At 42.9% G+C, this 24098-nt stretch overlaps 1 protein-coding gene across 2 annotated transcripts in view; it reads left to right on the plus strand.

Moving 5' to 3' along the window:
- Positions 1-24098, plus strand: part of AK5 (adenylate kinase 5) — a 164609-nt gene that overhangs the window by 102303 nt on the left and 38208 nt on the right. For both annotated transcript variants that reach the window (XM_053247970.1, XM_053247971.1), the window contains 2 exons: positions 8220-8262; positions 9673-9717. In XM_053247970.1, coding sequence (XP_053103945.1) covers positions 8220-8262; positions 9673-9717 — 88 coding nt within the window. The remainder of the gene's footprint in view (positions 1-8219; positions 8263-9672; positions 9718-24098) is intronic.

Here is a 24098-nt window from a genome sequence, read left to right on the forward strand (position 1 = left end):
TTCCTACCAGCCTGGATAATTGCGTCTTAACCTTGATTTTATTTGCTGCATTTTAGCAACTGTTTTGGATGTTACCCGGCTTCGTCTCTGGCTGGCTCTGACACTTAGAGAGATCAGTGCGATTTGATTCTCCAAAAACAACATGGAAAGTAAAAAACGTAGCAGGAATTCTCTGTCGGATCAGAACAAAAAGCTTTCTAAGCAACTTAAGATTAATTCTTTCCTGACATCTCAACAGACTGTGAGTACTGATAAAATTCCAGTAGCTAACAGATTTGGGTGCCTAGAAAATGACCTATGGCTGGATGCTCTATTTAAGGAATGTAGAGACAAAGAGGATGCTGGAAATGCAACAAAAACTCCCTTCTCGCCAACTTCATTGCAGGCTGAGCCAAGCCATAATGCACCACCTTCAGATCTTAGTCAATTAAGGGCTCTATGGTCTCCCTCAAGACTCTGCTACCCCGCTCCTTGCTGAGTCAATTTCTGACCCTTATCTCCCTCATTCTTAACTTCAGAAACTTTAATATGCCTTTTCCAACAGCTCACGACTATTACAGCAAGATTAGATTATTTCAAGGCACTGCTGAATGAACCATGCAAAGCTCAAGCACAGTGTGAAGCTGAGGTAGCATGGGAAGGCTGTGTTAAACACAGAACTGCTTGCTAAGTATTCCTCCAAGAGAGTCCTTCAGCCGAACCAGATCCTGTTAACAATATATTTAAACTGCATAAATGTGTGACGTTGGGATAGCGAAGTTTGTATCAAACACGCTTTCTGTCAGACCTTACAATTTAGATCTAATTCGATTGATTTACTGTTTTATGTCACAAAGCCAAGGAGACGACCTTCTGATATTAGACTTTTACTTTCGTTTGAACAGTCATTAATTCCTGCAACCTGATTCATATGCGTGATTACTTAAATAGTCTGGAAATTTTCTCTCAGAGGATTTTTTACAATCCAGAGAATCAACCTCTGTTTTCTAAATGTGCCTCAAGGACACAAGAAAGAAGAGCCAAGCCTGTATTGCCTGAGAAATGAAACCAAGCTCTATCTGCCAAGAATGATAAAGATTCAGCTGCTGACCTCGAACTTACTCTAAAAAACTCTGGATCTAGCCACATGGAAGTAATAACACAAATAGTTTCTCAGATAGAAAATTCATTTGCTTCCGTGTGCAGCATTGCAAACTCCTTGCTTGTCAGCCAGCCGGCTCCAAGGAAGAGTAAAAGTGGTGATTCTGAGAAGGTGGAGAAATTAACACTCCCAGAACAGATGGCCACCCCTCCCCAGGAGGATCCTCCTCACACTTCTCCAGTACAGTATCAAGAAGAATCTAGCCTTTCACAACCACAGATTGAGCCAATTTTATATCTGCAGGAGCCCTCTCCCCTAAGGAATGTCGATTCACCTAAAAGAGTTCCAGTAATGCTTTTTGCCACTGACCCACATTTCAATGAGATTGTTGCTCTAATGTCTACAGGCTCCCCTTTTGTGCAGAGGCAGGAGCAATCTGCCCCTCCTAGATCTCCTAATCCTACCCACTCTAATAATAACTCAAGGTGTGGGTCGACGCCTGCGCTTTTGTCTTCTTTGCTGGGCCAACCGTTACAAGGGGATGCCACCTTAGTTCAGCCTGCTCCTGAATTGGATTCGCCAGGACTGGAGGCAATGGAAAATCCTCCTGTTGACTGCCCTCTGGTGAACTCCACCCCAACTAATGTTCCTCCTGGTGCTTCAGATTGACATTGCTTGTATCAGCACCCTTTAAAATGTTTGATGTGGAATGTGGCTGGCTTAAAATCAAGGCTGGCAGATGCTGAATTTGTCAGATACATTGCTGACTTTGATCTTTTGCTTCTTCAGGAGACATGGTTGTCTGAAGAACTCCACCTAAATGGCTTTACAGCCTTTTCATCAGAGCAACCCCAGGGGGTGGCAGAGGCCGGCCATGCGGTGGGCTGAGTATATTTGTCGCTGCTACCATCAAGGCCACAATTACTAATTTGCCTATTTGTGAGCATTATGCTATGGCCTTGCTAGTTAGATTTAACAATGCATCTTTGCTTTTTGTAAATGTCTATATCCTACCTATTCGCCAGCACTCTCAGCTTAAGATTGTATGGTCGAAACTTAAGTCCAATATAGAAGAACTGCAATGCTCTATGCCACACATATATACTGTGATTGCTGGTGATTTCAATGCCAGAATGGGAATTAACAATAAGACGTTATATACTAAAAATTCCAGTATTTTCCCTTGGCCCATGAAGTTCCTCCACCATTAATTGCCTGTCAATTTAAGGACAGAATGGGGAATTACGCAGGTCTGTGTCTGTCCCAAACTTTTGATGAATTAAACTTGCAGTTGTTGAATAGTGCTACAACTGATGACTACCCAGCTGAGTACACCTTTGGAGCTGGTTCCAGATTCTCCACAATTGATTATATGGCGATCTCTCCTGGCTTACATATATATCTTGAGAAATTTAAAATTGCTAGTCGCCCAGAGAGTGATCACCTCCCTGGAGAGTTACATCTGAATTTCTCTGGAAGCCTAATATTTGCTGAACCGACCTATCTTTCAGACTTAGATCTGGAGGCATGTCCCTCCTCGGTTAGATGGTCTGATAGCCTGGGGGAGCAGCTTGAGTTAATGCTGGGATCTGAAAGTCTTATTTCTCTCCTCTCGGTACTACTAATAAATGAGACAGATTATGGTATTTGAGACCACTATAATAACATTGTTCAGGCACTCCAACATGTAATGACACGTTCCAGACCCCCGAAGACTAATGAGCCCACAGTTTACTCCAAGAGCTGGTTTGATAAAGACTGCAGCTACTATGCTTGATAATAAAACTTCATGAAAACTCCCGTATAAGAGTGTGCTGTAGTGCACAGGGGCACCTCACCAAGGGAATTCTAACATTTAGGAGAGTAAGACAAGGATGCATTTTGGCTCCACTATTGTTTAATTTTTACATTAATTCCCTTGCTTCCCTTTTAAACAACTTGGATCATCACCCTCCCAAATTAGTGGATAAGCATCTTGCTATTCTCTTGTATGCAGATGATGTCATCATTCTTTCGCAAACACCAATTGGTTTAAGAAGAGCTTTGTGCTCATTGTAAGGAGCACTCACTTGAAATTAATTATAGTAAAACCAAGATGCTAGTGTTTGCGAAAAGACCAAAAATGAATTGGGTACTAAATGGGTACAAGTTGGAACAAGTAAAACTTAAGTACCGTGGTGTAAATATTTCAGGCCTCTGGCTGCAGATCAGAGCACAGAGAATATGTTAGTCAGAATGCTAAGAAGAGCACACAGGCAATTCAATCTTATTACTACTCCAGGGGTGCCCATTTTATCCCTGCGGCTATTAAACTCTTTGATGGCAAAGTCTGTGCACAGCTCTTGTACGGAGTGCAGCTGGGCATATACCCTAATTTCTCTACATCAGAAGCGGTTCAATCTAATTTCCTGAAGAACAGATTTCAGGTCCCCAGCTGCATTCTTAGGATGGTTCTATGGCTGGAAGCAGGGTTGCTCAAAATAGTCTAGGTAGGGCTTGGATTATTATTTTGAATTCTGTCTTAAGCTGATTTTCCATCCCATTGGTTTAGCTCCATTGGTGCTAAAGGACATATATCACTCAAGGTGGGGAAAAGGGGTGGAGGAAAGGCTATATTATTATGGTTTTTTCCCCACCGCACTGCTAATCCTGGGTTATGAAAACACCAGACTCAAAATAAGGGAAAGAATTTATTATATGGAGTGGCAAATTGATCAGGGCTACATTGTGGTTGGTATCTTTTGGGGTAATCAAATTCTGAGCATTATCCCCGCCAACTATCTAAACCAGCTAACAGTCCCAAAGTACCGCAGAGCCCTGACACTGGCCCTATGCAATGCCTTGTGCACAGCTGTGTTGGAAGGGAGATATCAAAGAATTCCATATGGAGAGCGTATTTGCCCCTGTGGCTCTGGTGAGATTGAAACGACAGCTCATGTACTCTTGTACTATCACTATTACCGTGATATTCAGCATAAGCTCATCTCTTCAGATTATTAGCTCATATCCAGGCTGTACTGATTCCTTTTACCTAAATTTCCTCTTGGCAGATCAGAATGACTCTAGATCCTATAATGTGGCTAAGCTCTGCCTTATAGGTAGCAAAGTTCATTTAGAGCTCATTAAGAACTAAAGATTCTGTGCGATTTAACACCTCTCTGTATTAATTACATAATTTTGCTGTCTTGCTACCTTTATACTCAGTGTCATTCTGTTATTAGTGTTGACTAACTTTTATATATAGTTTTATGTTCATAGTTTTAACTTCTAGCTTCTTCTACTTATTATACTAAATAATTTTATAGCGACCTTTTATTATTTTGTAGGCATAGGTTGTTTGAACCATTTTTTTCTGTTTTGCTGTTGTGCTGGTCAGTGACCCAAATAAATACTATGACTATGATTCTGCCCATCCACCTGCTAGCTAAATATGCAAAACAGCAAGCTAGATTAATTGACATTTATTTTCTAACCTTTAACTACATTTTTCAAAATGTATTCACGTAAGTTTCAGTAAGTTTTATTGGAAAGCACCCACTGTAGAAACACTGCAATTTATGTTGTGGGTTTATTTAAACTGCTGTGGCTTATGAGTCACAATTCACTATTATCACCACCTACAACATCTGAATAGTTGTATTTCATTTCACTGTAATAAGTTGTGACTTGCTATCTACAGAAAAAACTCAACTTAGATTTCATGCTGCAGTAAACTTTTGATTAACTGTTAAAATTACTGGTTAATGATCAAAACTTACTGTAGATCAAAACTTACTGTGTCATCTACTCACTAGAGTTTATTCTGTGGTTCTTACATTATCTATAAATGGTTTCCTTTCTCTCTTTTTTAATAAAGCCAACTTTCAAATTGCCAAGGTGGCCCATAGATTATTCTTCACAATTAATTTTTCTCACCCTTTCCCTCTGTTTTCTTTCCTGCTGTGTCTAGTTTCTTAATTTTAAAGCCTTAGGACAAGGCCTGTGCTTTTAGCCAACTTTCCAGTAGGCTTATGAGATTCCCCTGGCTTTCTGTGTGTGTGTCCGTGTGTCTGTCCATGTGTTCGCCCACCCCCCGCATCAACTTCGCAACGCCTGGTCCAATATGAACCAAATTGGGAACAGTTGTAGGGACACATAGGGACACCTCAATGGCATAGTTTGTGATGATGTCATCCATCCTGATCCAAGATGGCAGACCTGTGAACTTTTGAGGCACGTGGGCTCACTTGTGAACCTCATAACTGATTTGAACCAAATTTGCTACAGCTGTAGGGACACATAGGGATGCCCAAATGGTGGGGTGTGTGATGATGTCATCCACTCCCATTCAAGATGGTTGCCGCATGAAAGCTAAGGCACAAGCGGGCTAATTTGTGGACTGCCTAACCCATTTGAACCAAATTGGGTACAGTTGCAGTGAGTGACACACAGGGACAGATGTCAGCCAAATTTGCCACAGCTGTAGGGACACTTCAGCGGCATAGATTGTGACGATGTCATCCAACCCAATTCAAGATGGCGGATACAAACATTTGAGGCGTAAGTGCACTAATTTGTGGACAGTCTAACAGATTTGAACCAAATTTGCTACAGCTGTATGGACACATAAGGATGCCCCAATGGTGTAGTTTGTGATGATGTAATCCACCCTGATCCAAGATGGTGGATGTGTGAACTTTTGAGGCACAAGTGCACTAACTTGAGAACTGTCTAACCAATTTGAACCAAATTTGGTACAGTTGTAGTGAGTGGCACACAGGAACACCTCAATGGTGTAGTTTGTAATTATGTCATCCACCCCAATCCAAGATGGTGGACACATGAACATTTGAGGTGCAAGAGATCTAACTTGTAGACCTCAATTTGAACCAAATTTAGTCCAGTTTTAGAGACAGTGACAGGAAAGTAGGCTAATTTAGTTCTTACTATAGCAGCTTGTTATTTTATATAAAGTTCCTAGTAAGCACTTTAGAAATTAGCTGAATTAAACAACCAGATTATTAGTGAATCCTGCAGGCTATAGTATGGATGGATACAAAAGGGGTCTTCTTTTTACCCAAATCTATTTGTCACTTCCCAGAACTGTAAACACTCTCACTTTATGGTATTTTCAACAGTACTATATTTTACTCATGTTAAAGAACAATTAAATTCTGACAGGTTTTTTTAAATGAACTGTCAGAATATGAGTTTATGTGATTGTATAATAATCCTTGCTTGCATGTTTTTTTCAAAGTTCTAACCAGTCATTTTCTTTCACAGCCTTCGAGTTAAAAAATTAGAACTGTCAGTAACACTAGTAGGGTGTTACATTTCTCTTAAATAGAGATCTGGTTTTGGTTGCCACTGGCTCATTTGGTGGCGACTCAGGATCCTAACCCTTCTCTGAGGCTGCCCCAGGGCTTTGGAATATGCTCCCTGTCAGCATAAGAGCATCTCATTTCTGATTGCTTTTAGGAAGCAATCAGACACACCTCAAACAGTGTACCCTCTAACAGGAATTCCCAGATGTTGTTTACTACAACTCCCAGAATCCCCAGCCAAAGGTTATTGTAGCTGGGGTTGCTGGGAGTTGTAGTAAACAACATCTGGGAACAGGTCCTGAGGGAGGCCAGCGGCAGCCTGGGTTCAGCTCGCTGCTGTGCCCCCTAGCCCCATCCCCTACATCAGAAGCAGGGAGTGAACGTTAGCCACACACCCTGCGTCTGATGTGATATAGGGATTTATTTATTTTTGCTTTTAATGTAATATATTACTTTCATTGCTTCATTATGAAGCTGAAAAGCAAGATACGCATTTAAAATAACATAACAAAAGAAAACAACGAAACATATAGAAACATAAACAGAACAATGCAAGTAAGTGGGAGAGCTGTATACCTAAAGGGGGAAATATACCATATTTCTGGCAGAAACACCACATTATCTTAAACACCACATTGAAGGGAAACAACTGGAATTAAAAAAAAAAAACCAGAAATGCCGCATCACCATAAATGCTGCACCTAAACCGTGTACCATAAATATGGCCAAGTAAATAAAGTACAGTGCTGGTAAATATGGCCATTTGCACCCTAAAACTACTGAAATGCTCCCATGTGGAGCCCAAACATCCATGGGAAATGAAAAAAGGGGAAGGAGAGCTAGCAAACCCAGGGCCATGAACCTCAAATGTTAATGTGTCCACTATTTTGAATTGGGGTGGATGAGATAATCACAAACTACGCTGTAGAAGTGTCACTATGTATCACTCACTACAACTGTACCAAATTTGGCTCAAATCTATTAGGTGGCCCACAAGTTAGATCCACTTGCACCTCAAACGTTCACACTTCCACCATCTTGAATGGGGTGGATGACATCGTTACAAACTATGCCCTTGGGCTGTCCCTTTGTGTTCCTACACCTGTAGCAAATTTGGTTCAGATCAGTTAGGCAGTTCACAAGTTAGCCCACTTGCAACTTAAATGTTCATGCATCTGCCACGTGGCTAAAAATGTGCTGTCCTAATACATAAGATTACACACGAATATATTTAACTATATAAAAACACCACTTCTTTCACATTATTATTGCTTTCCAAGAGAGTCTGCAACTTTTCAAGTAAATATAGAACTTTTTACATGGCAAAAAAAGGGGGGGGGATTCAGTCTGAAATAGAGGTCAGTCCTTTAACTCCAGTTCCCCAAGGAGAAGTTGAAACATTGTCCAAGAATGATGCAGCTTTCTCCTTCATAATGCATATTTGATTGTTCCTTACAGCATGGTTGACCTAGAAGCCAGTTTTTTCCACACTTATTGTAGAAGGCTAATCATTATGCACACCAGGTGCCTCAGTTCCATTTTGCTGCACTTTGATGGACCAAATGATATTGGAAACCCGACAAACACTGCATAGTTTATAGTCATGCACTGCAGAAGGATATTAATATACATGCTCAGAGTTCATTTGAAGGCATTTCTCATGTGTATTTGGGCAAAACTCAGTGGTGGTTTGAATGTCAAGTTAGTTTCATGGGATTAGAAAAGTGGCCAAATCTTGAAAGAGTGTATTACTTTTCACACTGTTTCTATTGATAGGAATCTAGAAAGACAAGTATTAAATAACTTTTTTGATATGTCATTTGTTTAATTAACAGGCATATGACCAGTCAAATTTTTCTGCAGCTGAGAATATGGGAGGTGAGTTTTACCAGTTTCACAGCTGACCACTATAATAGATGTTTCCAAAATCCTTTTTGTGTGTAATAAATTTGTGTAAATTACAAGTTGTTGCCATGCAATCCATGAACATGTACACACAAACATGTACACACACACACACACACACACACACACACCCCTCATGTGCATGAATTGCTCCAATTGTTTCAACACAGGGAGAATATCTGCACATGTATTTACATACATATTTGCTAGCTTGATATTCATGAATGGGGCTGACCATCGAGGTGAAGGAGCTATGTTTGTACCCACCACGAGGCCGAACCACCAATCTTTAAAATAATTGTAGCTGCCATATGTGCGGCCGGGAGGGTGGGGGGTGAGCCCACACACACACACACACACACACACACCGTGTGAGCAGCGGTCAGAGTGGGAGTGGCTGCTGAGCCTGATCGTCTGGCCCAGCGGCCCTTGAGAACTGCGAGGCACTCCAGTGTGCCTTTGCACTTTGAATAGAATGTCAACACTTTATTCAAACTGCGCAGGTGCGCTGGAGCACCTTGCAGTTCTCAAGGGCTGCTGGGCTGGATGGTCAGGCTCACTGGCCACTTCCGCTCCAACTGCTGCTGCCACAGGTGGATGCTCGGCTCACTCCCCACCTGCACACATGGCGGCTAGAATTATTTTAAAAATCGGTGATTTGGCTTTGTGGCAGCAGCAGCAGGAGGGGCTCGCGGTGGTTGGGGGACCTTGTGCTGGGGGCCCAAAATTTTTTTTCACTGGGGCCCAAACCCACTCTCGGCAGCCTCGCCTGTATGCACTGGTTCACACATTGTGGGATTCTTTTTCCTTTGTCTTTTTTTGCTTCTGAATAGGCATGGTTAGTGGAGAGGGGAGATGGTGGGCTACTGCTAAAAAAAATCCAGCCCTTCTGTACATAGGGTTCTGCCCTTCCAACATCTCTGGACTGAAGTTGTTGTCCATAATGAAGCTTGGATTTCAGATTGAACTTCAGTGAACAGCAAAAAAAAATTTTTTTTTCCAATGCAGATGTTGCATATGAAAATTGACAAATTTAAACAATGCTTTTTTTAAATGCTGGCACACAATGCAGACTATTCTTAGCCCATGTGCACTTTGTTCAGATTGTTTTTAAAAATTCCTCATTTTTATAATTAGCTCACACACAAAAGATCTGTCAGTGCTTTTGTGAAATATATTATAATCACTTCTAAGTATCAGCTATAACACTGGGCAGCTAGCATGCCCATGAATTGTTCTTTTAAGACAAGAATGCCCCAACTGCAATACAGGCTTCTTTTTTAAAATGGCTGACCTAATTATGTAGTAGCCTTCACTCAGTTGTATCAGTTGTTAAGCTTTTTACTAACAGTTATTTCAATAATCCTTTTAAATTCAATTTAGATTTTTCAGAAGACCTGAAGAAATCAAACATAATCTTTGTAATTGGTAAGTAGAATCTCCAGACACCACAATTCTGAAGGCAACTGGTGCTCCGTGTCATAGTAAAATGATGGAGGAGATTGTCATTTTATGTAGTATATCTCCTAATGGCGTAATTGCACAATTATGGCAATCATATCATGTAAATGACACATTTGTTCTTTAAAAAAAAACCCCACCAATGATAGTTGGCATTCTGCTATTGATATGTATTGTAGAACTGGAAAAGGTGCAGAAGAGGGCAACTAAGATGAGCAGGGGCCTGGAGCACCTTCCTTATGAGGCAAGGCTGTAGCATCTGGGGCTCTTTACTTTGGAAAAGATGGACTAAGGGGAGACATGATCAAGGTGTATAAAATTATGCATGGAGTAGACAGAGTGGACAGAGAGAAATTTTTCTCCCTCTCTCACAACTTTAGAGCCAGGGGTTATCCCATGAAACTGAAGGTTGGGAAATTTAGGACCAACAAGAGGAAGTACTTTTTTTACACAACACATAATTTATGGAATTCTTTGCCATGAGATATGGTGATGGCCACCAGCTTGGATGGCTTTAAAAGGGGCTTAGACAAATTCATGTAGGACAGGTCTATCAATGGCTACTAGTCTGATGGCTGTGGGCCACCTCCAGCCTCAGAAGCATGATGCCTCTCAATAGCAGTTTCAGAGGAGCAACAGCATGAGAGACAGCATGCCCTATCCTCTTGCCTGTGGGCTCCCCAGTAACATCTGGTGGGCCACTGTGTGAAACAGGATGCTGGACCAGATAGGCCTTGGGCCTGATCCAGCAGGGCTGTTCTTACATTATCTTTAAGAAGGGCTTTCAACCAAGTATTATTCACAATGCAATAGATAGGTGTGTTTAAGCCTAAGGATTATAATGGGGTTAAGAATGCCTAACTCTTTGTTAGTTTGTGTCCCATGACTAGGAACAACTGAGCTGACTCTGAGCAAATACTGAACATATGCTCAGTTACATTAATGGAGCACAGGACCGTCAGTAAGCCATGTAGCTAATGAACTCCCCATTGCACTGAGTCAGCAGGGTTTATAAGACTGCATGACTTCGGACATTTTAGATTTGTCAAGAGTAGGACCATAGTCTGTACACCTTCAGTCATTCGTTTCTAATCTGTCTTCATTGAAGGTAGCGTGACTACTCAAGAGCAAATGGATGGAAAATTTTGACCGTATTATGTTAAGTTGTGAATATCATTTGTTTTGAAAAATGTGGATGCCCTAGTTAGTAGATGTTTAGAACAGATTCCCGCACCACCACCCCCCCCTTCAAGGCTAGTTATATAAAGATTTTTCATATTGCTCTTCAGTATGCTATATCTGGAATTTTTAACAAAAGACTGCAGACAGATTGCACATGAATCATACAAGAAAGCAAATATCATTTTGTATGAGGCAAAATGAGAAGTGAGGGACGGGGGACAGATTCCTTTCAAGCCACACTGCTATACGAGAGTAAGGTGGTCTGCATATTTCCCCTGCTAACTGAGCAAAGAGGCACCTTTTAAAAATGGTGATTCTCTTTATTTAGCAGGGGGATAGCAACTGGCCCTATCCATCCCCAGTATAACATCCCTCCAGTGGCTGTTGCTGGTGTCTATCTAATGTTTCTTTTTTAGATTGTGAGCCCTTTGGGGACAGGGAACCATCTTGATTTATTCATATCTATGTAAATGGCTTTGGAAACTTCTTGAAAAGCAGTATATAAATATCCACCATATTTGTAGTTGTATATCAATAGTTTTTTTAAACTAAAAGAGTCTGACTGGCATCCAGAGCAATGGAGCGTGGAAATGCCAGGAAGAGGTGTCTGTGCTGCAGAGAGCTTCCCCACTACTACTGTGCTTTCTGTATGCAGCAGTGGGGAGAGGCAAGCCAATCTCAGTTATTTGCTCTGGCTCCGGAGGTGCCCTTTCTCACTTGAAAATATGCCCCCAAGCGCTGCGTTATTACATTAATCCCTGTGAACCTAACCACAATCCCTTCAAACAATTTTATATTGGAGAATTTTGGGAAATTTAAAATAGAAGTACACCAGTGATAATAGGAGCTCTGGGAAGGAATGCGTCCAATGGCAGTGTAGGTGATGACATCAGTGGGCTCCACTGGGGTGCTAGGCCCGTACAGTGGCACTACTGCCACTCTGAATCTGCCAGAACGGACCCGCCCACCATGGCAGCACCGAGAGCATTTATGCCGCCCACCACTGAAGCTGTCACTACTTGCCTCTCTGTAAGTCAGAGCAGTGATGGAACCACTGATATAGAAGGACCAGCAGAGGGCATTTTGCTCAGGACTTCATCAGATATAGAGCCAGATATGGAACGTGTAAACACTCAAACAAAAGTTGGGCAAAAATTAAACATCTTCAACAAGCCATTCAAGCAATTTAACTGATGTCCCTATTAGGGATGTGCACGAGCTGTTTGAGCACTCCCCTGCATGGTGGGGAGAGGTACCTTTAAGTTGCAGGTAAGGAGCTCCTTACCTGTTCACCCCCACCCTGCTGCTTTCCCCCTGCCAGTGCTCGTTTTAGAAACAGCCACGTGGGGCTGCCTGCACACACAGAATTAGCATGCGCATGGGCGTCACTTGTGTGCCCCAGCCATGTGCATGCTGACGCCGTGCGTGGCTGCAGGAAGCAGCACTGCAACACCGCACGGCTGTTTCTAACTCAAGCACGGTCGAGGGGAAGGGGCTGGGTGTGAGAGCAGGTAAGGCGCTCCTTACCTCCATCTTAAAGGTACCCCTCCCCGCCCATTGAGCCGGCTCCAACACTGGCATTTGAGTCAGTCCAGTGTTTGAAAAAGGAAGCGCTGAACAGGCTTATACTCATCCCTAGTTTCTATCCATGAAATGAAAATTTCCCCACAATATAGTGTTTTTACTTTAATCCTAATTGTTCTGTGAATAATTCCAACATGCGTCTCATTTAAATGAGCCTTGTTTTTAATATTCAGTGTGCTTTAACTATTAATTTCCTAATGAGAGCAATGTAATCATGAAAATATATTAAATTGCATTGTGTCTGTTTTAGGTGTTTGGGTACAGTGCTTGTTTTGGTTTCTTGGTTCTAGCATTTTGGTAAAGAGCCTTTAAAAAAAAAAGCCTATTTGACTGTTCTGTTTTGTTTTGTTTTGTTTTGTTTTGTTTTGTTTTTTGGTATGGTGACTGCCTTGTGAATGCCCATGACATATATTGTCATCAGATCACCAACACCTGACTCAACCAATTTTTCCAAAATATCCTTGGATGTTCCAGTTACATCAGATGCTCAGGTAGTCAGAAGATGCCAGATATACTATACCATATGCCACACACCAAAAAAAAACACGGCACAGCTCCTGCTAAATTCCACATTTAGTCTCCCAAAACTAGGAATATTAATTGACTTTTTTTGTCCTGGAATCAGCTATCAAAAGTAAGTTACAGTGACGTACATCTTGATTAATGAAGCATGTGCATTTAGCGGGACTGCAGGTGGCACAATGGGAACCCTCACACAATTCCCCACTCCCACAACATGTGAACTCTTGCACAAGAGCCCCTCTTCAGAGGGGACTTAGAATTCTGATGGGTCTTGCACAGAAGTGCAGATGCAGTAGAAGTGGGGGAATTACACAATGGCTCCTCCCTCACACCCCTTCAGTCCCTCAAAGTGCAGACACTTCATTAGGATGTCAGGCAGTGGGGCTATTCAGACGATTGGCAAAAATCAGGCTAGGAGAGCCTAGCCCGATTTTTGCTGATCGTAAGAACCACCGGGCTCGCAGCCGAGCCCGGTGGTTCTAGAGCAGGTAACCCGCTCGAGAACCCCTTCCTTAAAACCAGGTTTGCGGAGCAAGCACTCTGCAAACCTGGTTTTAATTATCGTGAGAAGCTGCGGTGCGCCTTCGCGCCGCACCTACTCACGAGTAGAACCCGGGAGGGGAGGCGAAAAGCCTCCTCCCAGCTCCAGTGGTCTCCCCAGTATGCCCTGCGCATACTGGGGCTTCCGGGGGCCATGCGGCCCCCGAGCTCCCCAGCCCCCACCGGCTCCGTCTCGCAGCCGGCAATCATGTAAGCAGCCAATTTGGCCGCCCAGGGCTCCCTTCCCGCTCACTGCCCCAAACCGGGTCTCATGGATCGTGAGACCCGGTCCAGTGCCTATAATTTAAAGGAATTGCTTACTGCAGAGTTCCAGCTTTATTGCCTCTACACTCACTCCTTGCTTATAGCTTCTGACCATTTGTTTCTGGTTTTCTATATTAGAATGTATTTGCAAAACTCGAGTTCATAGACATTTCAACTATGTTGAAGAGACAAAAGTGCATGTTGCAGTGGAAAACAGGATATGAATATGCTGGTCTATAATAAAAGATGATGATGATATGAATGTCCTTCAAGAATTCAATGCCAAGATACACACTATGCAGCCTTTGAAACATTAACTGTATTCCAGACCAAGGATGATCCTCAGGTTGTGGGATGGATCCTTCCTTTGCATAAGGAAATTTTCCACCCCCTCAGCAGCTATACTTGCAGAAGGTACCTCTGTTGAATTTTCGGAATCCCCTGATCCCCCTTTAAAGATCCATTCATCATTCCATCCCCATACCCAAGGTTCCCCAACCCACTGGTGACTCTTCTGGAGGTTCAAGAAGCTGCAGGTGGTCGGAGAGGAATTGGAAAAGTTCCCTTGTGCAACCTTTTTTCTGCTTGCTCAAGGTCTGGATCCAATCCACTAATTTTTGTGAAAATGCGTTTAGGTGATGATCCTCTGGAAATGGTGCTGACTGTAACAGATTTAACATGATGTAGTAAATAGGGGCTGTGTATTTCAGGCAATTCTTTGCCCTATGCCACTGATGATAATGAAGTTTACCTGTGCCAGAAGCAAGTTTTTGCAAGCCATTGTTGCACCCTGACTGATAACAAAATATGTTTACCATAGAAAATCCTCACCTTTCTTGATAATGCGGTTAATTTAACTGCATCAGCTATGTGCAAGTCAACCACAGGAACATATTTTACATTTGTGTTACTTCATGCATCTTTCTTTCCATTTAACAACAAAAGAAAAATTATAATATCATTATGGTGAATATTTTTAATGTACATTTTAGATGCGAATACAATAATTGAACTAATGAGTTCATAACATAATGAGCTTGCTGCTGCTACAGAGAGATGTTTAAAGATGAATCTGTAACAATTCTAATTTTTTCTAGATGTTTCCTGAAAAGGGAGAAATAGGCTCATTAAAAGATTTAAGGATTTGGCAGTAATTAATTGAAAATACAGTCCAGGAGCCAGATTAATTAGGCAATTATTCTGCTGTTCTAATCCAGACACCCAAAGACGAACTTGGAACCAAAAAAGCAAAAACAAAGAATAGATCTTATTAAAGTAATATGCATAGACCTGAGAAAACTGTTCAGTTTGTTCATTTTGCATCTACCATTTTTTTGGTTAATCCCACCTGAGAAGGAGAAAAGAAGTAGACAAAGAGGACATTTTTCCTACATTCACACCCACCCACCCACTGTTTTTTGTTCAATCTAGCTAAGGATATCCTGGCACCAAAAGCTGCAGGTTTAAATGGGATGCACATGTACATCCAATGGGATCCAATGTATATCCAAGCACAGATTCTGTCTATCCACAGTGGACATTATGCCCGAATGTACCAACGTGGGTGTGCATCCAAGTGCACATTCTAGTATCAGCAGTGTATTGTGAATGAACAGCAATTGTGCTTAAATGTGCATCCCACTTATACTGGTTCTTTTAAACTGCAAGGCAACCATTCTCCTTCATTGTCTGAAGTATCCTGTGGGAAACTGGGCTTGGAGAATCTGGGCATGAGGGTGCACTTTCCCAGAGACCCCTGTTTCCCCTCACAAACATTTAAACTGTGAAAGGGAATCTCTATCACAGTTCTAAGAACCAGGGGACAGGCTAGAGATGAGGTCAAAGAACAAATGGCTGAAAGGACACTTTAAAGCCCCATTTCTTCCCTTTAGATTTCAGAACTTCTCCTAATAGGAGGGCTGGTGTCTGCACATTGTTCTCTGCTTCCAGCATTTTCTGGTAGCATGCGGTCAACATGAAAATAGAGCCCTCTGTCCCACCAGGGTTGTTTTTTTTTTGGTGGGGTGTGTGTGTGTGTGGAGTTCCCTCCCATTTGTAACTATGTCCCTCCAGTGTACCTCCACTTATTTATTTACATAGATAGATAGATTTATATACCGCCCCCAAACCAAAAGTCTCAGGGCGGTTCACAACTATAAAACAATACAAATAAATAAAACATTAAAATCAATTAAAACTTCAGAAGCTGCTATATTTAAAATTACAGAAGTCAAAAGACCTGGTTTAAAAAATGAGTCTTCAAAGAACATCCAGATTACAAATAGGAGGGAATGATGTGTAGAGCAATCCGACTGTATGAAAAAGATGTTGAACAAAAAGAATAGAATGTAATACGGCAGTGGCCGAGAGCAGCACGTGTATCGTTTTTGTAGAATACTAATCATTCACATCAGTCATGCAAGCACGTACATTTGTTCTGTGTGTCTGGTAGTTTAATCTGGATGATCAAATGTCTATTTTTAATTTTTTTAAAAGTATGATTCTGGAGAGAAAGTCATCTAATTCATATGTGTTTGAATCAAAGGCAAGATTATCTAAATCCATGTCAGAGCAACTCCCATAAAAAATTTAAACCATCCAGCAAGAACACTGGGAACATGCTGATTCAAGCCTTGCAATGGACTGTCTGTCAAGGCTCGCTTTTTTGTTTGAGAAAACAGGCTGCTTTAAGATGGCCTTGTTTAGAAAACATTCTTTTTCTTCTGCTGTTTTTCCATCTCATAAAGATCAAGAGATGAATCAAAACCATTCATGAGATGAATCAAAACCATTCAAAGTAGTCACTTGTGGCTTACTGTCAGCTGTTCTGCTTGTTAAGCAGTCCCCTGAACCATACAGACCTTGGCACCTTGCAAAGCATTACACACGACCCTGCTACATTCTTTGCACTGCCCTTGACCATTTATGCATTGTTATTTATTACATTTATATATTGCCAAATCATAAAATCTGAGGGTGGCATATACCCATAAAAAACAATTAAAATTTAAACAATTCAAAACAATTCATAGCATCTGCTGAAAGCCTGGTTAAACATATGTGTTCTTAAGGCATTCTTAAAGGCTAGGAGAGATATTGGACTTTATAACTTGAAATGGAATGCATTACAAAGCGACAGAGAAAGCTCAACTCAGAGTTGCTGCCAAATAAGCCAGTGGGAACTGCACGTAGACCTCCCAATATGATAGTGGAGAACTGTGCAGAAGGTAACCTGGGTCTAAGCCATTAAGGGCTTTATAAATCACTAGCTTTGTATTTAGCTCAACCAGTGCAGTGATTCTGATATGATTTTTGAGGATATGCAGATATGTTCCTGCATAACCCTCAGGAACATATTTCTACAACTAAGAAGGGCTTGTATGCTGATTAACTGTAAGTTAATATGTAACTTGTATGCTGATTAACCGTAAGTTTTTATTGTATTGTGCTTTTATGTTATGACGTTGATAACGTTAATTGAAGGGAGATGGGTTGTGAAAATCACTCCCCTTCTCCTTCCACGCTCAAGAGAGAAGGCTGTACAAAAGCCTTCAGCACAGGGATGCTAGGAGGCTGTTCACGAGGGCAGCAAAGATTGGGCTTGGCCGCCTTCGCCTGAACTTTGCTCTGTGTGTGAACTGCTGGGAGCCATGAGGCTCCCGGCACCAACATGGCAGCTAACCCGCCCCTGGAGCCACCTCCAAAATGAGGTTAAGAGAGTGTGTGCTCTCTTAGCCCCCTTTTGTTGATCATCTGCCAGACCCGGCTTCTTGCTGCCGGGGCTGAGAGATTATGTGGCTCCTGGCTGGCGTCAGGGGGGATCCCCATAATGCACCACACACTCGTGTGGTTCATTATGTGATTTCCTGGGGGTGGGGCGATGCATCCCAGTCCTGACCCTCTGCTGCTGCCGGGGAGAGCTGGAGTGGCAATCCGCTTCCGCATGCCCAGCACAGATGGGGCAGTCATCTGCAGGAGAGGTTAGATTTTACAGACTTCCTCCCCGCGCACCGCAAGCTATTTCTCACAGATTGTGAGAAAGGGCTCTAGATGTTCCTGGTGTCTGGTGATGACAGAAGAAAATGCTTTTTTAGCCATCATTTCCTGTTTGTAGAGTTCTCTCCTGTGGGTGTAGCTACAGTAATGCCTGGCACAAGGCGTGGCACCTATGTAAATGTCTTTACATAGCCCCTGGTGGCGCAGTGGTAAAACTGCCGCCCTGTAACCAGAAGGTTACAAGTTCGATCCTGACCAGGGGCTCAAGGTTGACTCAGCCTTCCATCCTTCCGAGGTCGGTAAAATGAGTACCCAGAATGTTGGGGGCAATATGCTAAAATCATTGTAAACCGCTTAGAGAGCTCCGGCTATAGAGCGGTATATAAATGTAAGTGCTATTGCTATTGCTATTTACGGCAACAGGTATTGCTATTGCTATTTACGGCAACAGGTGAAGATCTTAATCAGACTTTTAACAGACAAATTTTATATTGCTTTTATTCCACTGTTTTAAACTTGTATGCTGATTAACTGTAAGTTTTTATCGTATTGTGCTTTTATGTTATGACGTTGATAATTTTAATTGAAGGGAGATGGGTTGATGGATCAGACAGACAGACAATACGTATAGACAGCTGATACTTTATACTCCTGACTACCTACTGCTGTTAAAAGTGTCAGGCCATCATATCTGTTCCAGTTGAAGCATCTGACTACCTTTCACAGGTACCTTTCACATTGCAGTCATCCAGACATTCAGTTGCAGGGGAAGAATCTAGGCACCTTTTAGAATGTGAAGCTGAGAAGCTAGGGGAGACTGAACTACATCAGAAACATAATTATTTTCATCTTACAAAGATCCGACATCTTTTCTTTTCAGTGGAAGGCAAGGATTTTTCTGCTCTATCCAGCAAAATGGGGAATTGTTCACCACCATTGGCAATATATTTGCAAAGAAACTACTAGTTAGGAGAACCATTTTAGCCACCACGGATGAACCTGTAGTTCTTCACCCAATCAAAAATGGAAACACTAAATTTGCAATAAGCAAATTCATTTGCAATAAGCAAATTCATTTATACATCTGATGCTTATACTTTTTAAAGAAAATGCATTATCTGAATTACAGAATGGTGCAACTATTGTTAATGCTCTTGAAAAGAAATCAGATAGCCTATTGCTTTCTTTCTGATGCCTAAAGGGAAAAGCTATATTATTATCAAAATAAATCCTGAGTGCTGTGCACTGTGGAAATACACTCATTGTGATGTTTCCTTCCTCATGAAAGGGGACTCAGATTTCTAGCACAGATGGGTGATGAATAAACAGAACATTGTCTAGTTAATCAAGCTACAGGGAAGCTGTCCCTCTTGCATGCTGCTCCCCACCCGGGAGCACATTTTAATGTTTGCTTTATTGATTACATGCATATGTCTGGAAGGGTTGCTTTCGGTTTAAAGCACAGGACCTGGATTTAATCTCTGGACTTACCTTACAAAAAGAACCTTTTGAGGGCTGAATTAGACATTACATGTAAATGTATGTAACTAATTTCCAGAGTCATAGCCAGAGAGGTTTGGTCCTCTCAAGGCTGTATTGCCTTGTGCACCTAAAGATGTGGACGGAATACTTGGAGGTCCAACACCTACCACTTGTGCTTTTGTGCTGGGGCTGGATAGGGCTTGCACTGAGAAGTAGACAAAGGGAGTGCCAGCCTGTTGATTTTTCTGGACATCTCAGCAGCTTTCTGTAATATCGATCATTGTTTCTTTCTCAGATGTCTGGCAGAAATGGAACTGGGATGCTGTGAGGGTTTGGCTTCAGCTGGTCCTCAGTCTAAACATCTGCTGCTACCAGTTTAGGATTTTTAGCTTTTTTAAACTGGTTCCACTCCCAGTCACTGAAAGCTCTGTCTCTCAAAAATAACAAAAACTCTGTAGTGTGGTAAATAAATAGGGCAAGTAGATGTGAGGTGGAAACAAAACAACTGGCAGAGACAATGGTAACAATAGTGGAAAAACAAGAATAGGTTTACTAGAATAAAATCTTCAAATGCCCCCCCCCAAAAAAACCCCAATCAAAAACAGGAACAAACAAATTCAGCTAGGGGCTTAGAATGTATTTATTTATTTAAACATGTTTTTAAACTGTCCAAAACTTACGTCTCTGGGCAATTTAAAATAAAATAAATGACAACAGAAAAAGTTAACACATTACAACAATTTAAAATTTTAAAACAATGTTAAAACTATTAAAATAGTATTTAATTAAAAGCATGGGTGAATAGATGCATCTTTAAAGACTTTTAAAACATTGTCAGAGATGGGGCGGCTCTTATTTCAGTAGGGAACACATTCCAAAGCCTCCGAGCAGCAGCAGAGAAGGCACATCCCTGAGTAGCCACCAGACAAGCCAGTGGCAACTGCAGACAGACCTCTCCTGATGATCTCAATGGGTGGTAGGGTTCATTATGAAGAAGATGTTCTCTTAAAAATCCAGGGCTCAAGCTATTTTTAACTAGGACTATAGGACTATTTAGGACTATAGAACAAACAAGTTTGCAAGCCTTCTAAACTAAGGCCTCACAGGTTCCAGTAGGTCCAGCTCCCTCACTGCCATGTTTCCAGCAGCTTCAGCCCAACCCTACTCTGATAGCTTCCCAACCTTCCTGCCTCTCAGCTCCTCTCCACTTTCTCCTTTCCAACCTTCTATTTTTATTCACTTCTCCACCCTACCCCCCCCCCCCAAAAAAAAAGTCCACACAAACCAGTTGGAGTGATTTGTCCCTCAGGCAATCAGGAACTTGGTGTCTCTGCCTGGAGACAACCAATTAGATCACAAAGGAGCCAAGATGGCAACTGGCTACCAGCTCGGCTCCTGAGCTCTTGCCCCAACCTGGGACTTCCTCCCACTCCCTGGGCATTGCCTTCCAAGGGATTCCATCTCCCCCCCCCCCCGCCCCGCCCCCCCGCCGGGAGAAAACAATCTTGCAAGAGCCCTGCCGATGACCGTGGAGGATGAGTAGGAAAGAAGAAGCAACTGAGGATCGATGACTTCCTCTCCCCCACAGAGGCAGCAACAGGAGACGTGTTTACTGTGAGTACCAAGAATAGATTCACGGCCCTGTCCACGGATTCCCCCTTCCCCCGTATTCAAGGGGGTTGCTTCACGCAAGCTGGCATCTCGGAAGGCAGATATAAATCAAACTACACTGAAACTGTCTCATCAGAAGGCCAAGCAGGGAAGTTCCTTAAAGCAGGAGGGCAGTGGTTTCATATATCCTGGCCACATACCGTATCCCTCAACTGACCTCATCACACAGCAACTCAGCAATGCCTGTTTAATCTCAGCTGAGTCTTTGATGATAATCCTTGGCCGGATGAACGATATTGGAGGGGAAAAACACAATTTAAGACAGGTTTTTGATCAATTCTCTGCCACAAACCAACAAGGGGTTAAAAGTGCAAACAATGTCAATCATTCCCAGCCAGCCTATCTCCTCACGTCTGACTCACTCCCGAAACGTAGGATGCCTTCTGAGCCTCTGGGAAGCAACAGCGACCCAAACCTCCAAAGAATTCTGCAAACAATGCAGGCTGTCCTTGAGTTTCCCAGATATGATTATTACAACTGGGCTAACTGGCAGGCTAGTCTCACAAATTCTGAACCAGAAATTATTGGATTAGCATCAGTCAACTATCTCCCCTCCAGACTGTATGTGAAAAGACTTCCCCCAACCTTTAAAAATTCAGTTATGGTCTCAAAACAGGCATCTGGCTCAGTGTCTCCAGATTTATGGCATTGTGACATGGAGAGTTTTTTTAAAGGGGCCATCAAGAAGCCTTATTTCTGGCAAAGAGATTTACAGCCCACCAATCGAAATCTTTAACCCCAATCACAATAAACTCCCCAACCAAGATAAGACTCAACTAACTCACTCTGCAGTGTCAACTAATTTGCAACCTCATTCTCACATTCCCATTCAAAATGAACTGCTTCAGCTTAAAAGTAAACTTATTGCAGTCATGCAAATATTAAGTCCTCAGCCATGATTAAAAGGGGATTCGTGCTTAACTTCAGAATCTGGAAGCGATCTGAAGCAGGATATGGAAGTTCAACTATCACATGCAATTTCAAGACTCTCCAGCCCTTCAACTCTAAAATCAGACCATGGCTCATACACCCACAGACCACCCTGATGGAGGTGACCCCCCACCATCAGCTGCTGAAAGTGCACTCATCTGACTTTTATTCAGAAAGTGAACGTGAACGTGAATGTGAGAGTATCAAAGACAACCCTGGAGATCTGTCCCCCAGGCTTCCCTCGCCTCTCCTGGATGCCCCCTAGCTACCAGAGCAGGGGTTTCCACTCCGCCAGACATGTGTCCTGGAGTGCTCCTTGCCTCAGAACCTCATTTCAACAGTGTTACTCTTCTCCTTGCCCCAGACAGACTGTTCGAGCCACAAGCTTCCAAGGCCCTCTCCGCAGTGCCCCCTCATTTGTCTCTTGGGACAACTTCCATGACAGAAGAACTGATTCACACAAGCCTTTTGGCATCCAAAGAGAGTGAAGGGCAGAGCTTCATAGCACAGACCCCTGCTCACAGCATCTCCTCATCATGAATCCAGTGAAGCCGTGGATGCACCCTATGCCTTGCTGTGTCTTTGGACAGCGATCCTCATCTCGAGGGTACGGATGAGCCAAGAACCCAAGAGAGTCTACCTGAGACAGTAGCACTCAGGACTTCCCAACTGACTTCCCTGGTCTGGATCCAGAACAGATGGCTTCTGGGAAGGAAGTGTTGGACCAACCGAGTGCATCACCATTGCTCCCAGGGCCAAAAGGGCGGATGCTGGCAGGTGCCCCTCCTCCCTCCCCATCTTGACAAGAGCTGCAGTCCCCCAGCTTCACTGCTGGAGGTTCTCCATTTCCTGCACAGAGTTCTCCCATCCAGAACACAACTACCGCCTCAACCTTGTGATATTCCACAGACCAGCATAAGATCAAGGTCCTGTCATGGAATGTGCCTGGGTGGTTCTGCTGCAGAGATGCAGACTGCACCAATTTCCTCTCCCAATTCTATATAATCTTGGTGTAGGAAACCTGGATAGCAGATGACCTTGTGCTTAATGGATACCACTCGTACAAAGTGGTGGGGGGATACCTGGGGCAGGCCAAGGGAGACTTAAAGGTGGCCGGAGGGGGGGTTGTTTCCATTTCCCTGCGTGCATCAACAACACCCCTCACTCTGCTTAAACAAACTGCTATGGCTGTACTACTTTACTTGGGCCCCAGCTCACTGCTGACAATTCATATCTTCCACCACAGCATTGGCAACCCGAAATCAGCACTGCATAGGATGAATTCAAACAATACACTGACAAACTCTTGCTGGCTAACCCTGATGCCCTGGTGGTGTTGTGTGGGGGGGGGTGACTTCAATGCCAGGCTGGGGCCTGATGACTACACACTATGTTCCCGATACCAGCTCCCACTGCCGTGCTTGGAGCACCCTGCCCCTTCTGCCGTTCTAAGGACCAAAGATCAAACTATGCAGGCCTCTACCTTGTAAAATCGACTGCCAGGCTCAACCTCCATATATTAAAAAGAACTTTTGCAGAGGACCATCCAGGAAAATATCTGGCTCCAAAACTTATCTGGCTCCAAAACAAGTACCTTGATTAGATCGCTATCTCCAGAAAACCTGCTACCTTTTGCCAAGAATTGTAAAGTAATACCTCACCTAGACAGTGACCATTTCCCGACCTGCCTTCAACTATTTTTTCCCCACCAGCAGATTCACCTGGAGGCCTGCTCAGCCATCTTACCTGCAGGACAAGCCAAGTGTTGAACCAAATTGATTCCCCAGTAAGATCAAGAGATGAAGGAGCTGCTTGCTGAGGAAACCCTACAGAGTTATCAGCTAGACCTAACATCAGCAGATCCCTCCCGAGACTCTCTGGAGACCTACAAAACCCTAGTCCATGTGCTACAAAAGAATATAATCCGTAAGGCTGATCCTGCCGCAAAGCTGCCTGTGTGCATGGTATGACAAGGACTGTGTTGACGCCAGGAAAGCTCTTGTATCCACCTACCATATCCACAAATCCAGCACGGGAATCAATGCCGCAATGGTCCTCCCATGCCTCCTCAAACTCAAGAAGCAATATAAGTATCCACTGGTACACAAGAAGAGAGAGGCAATTAAGGCCACTTGTTCTTGGCTCATTGAGGTGAGCAGAGCAAAGGACTCAGCTCT

Source organism: Hemicordylus capensis, chromosome 4, assembly GCF_027244095.1.
Source record: "Hemicordylus capensis ecotype Gifberg chromosome 4, rHemCap1.1.pri, whole genome shotgun sequence".
NCBI classification, from domain to species: Eukaryota; Metazoa; Chordata; class Lepidosauria; order Squamata; family Cordylidae; genus Hemicordylus; species Hemicordylus capensis.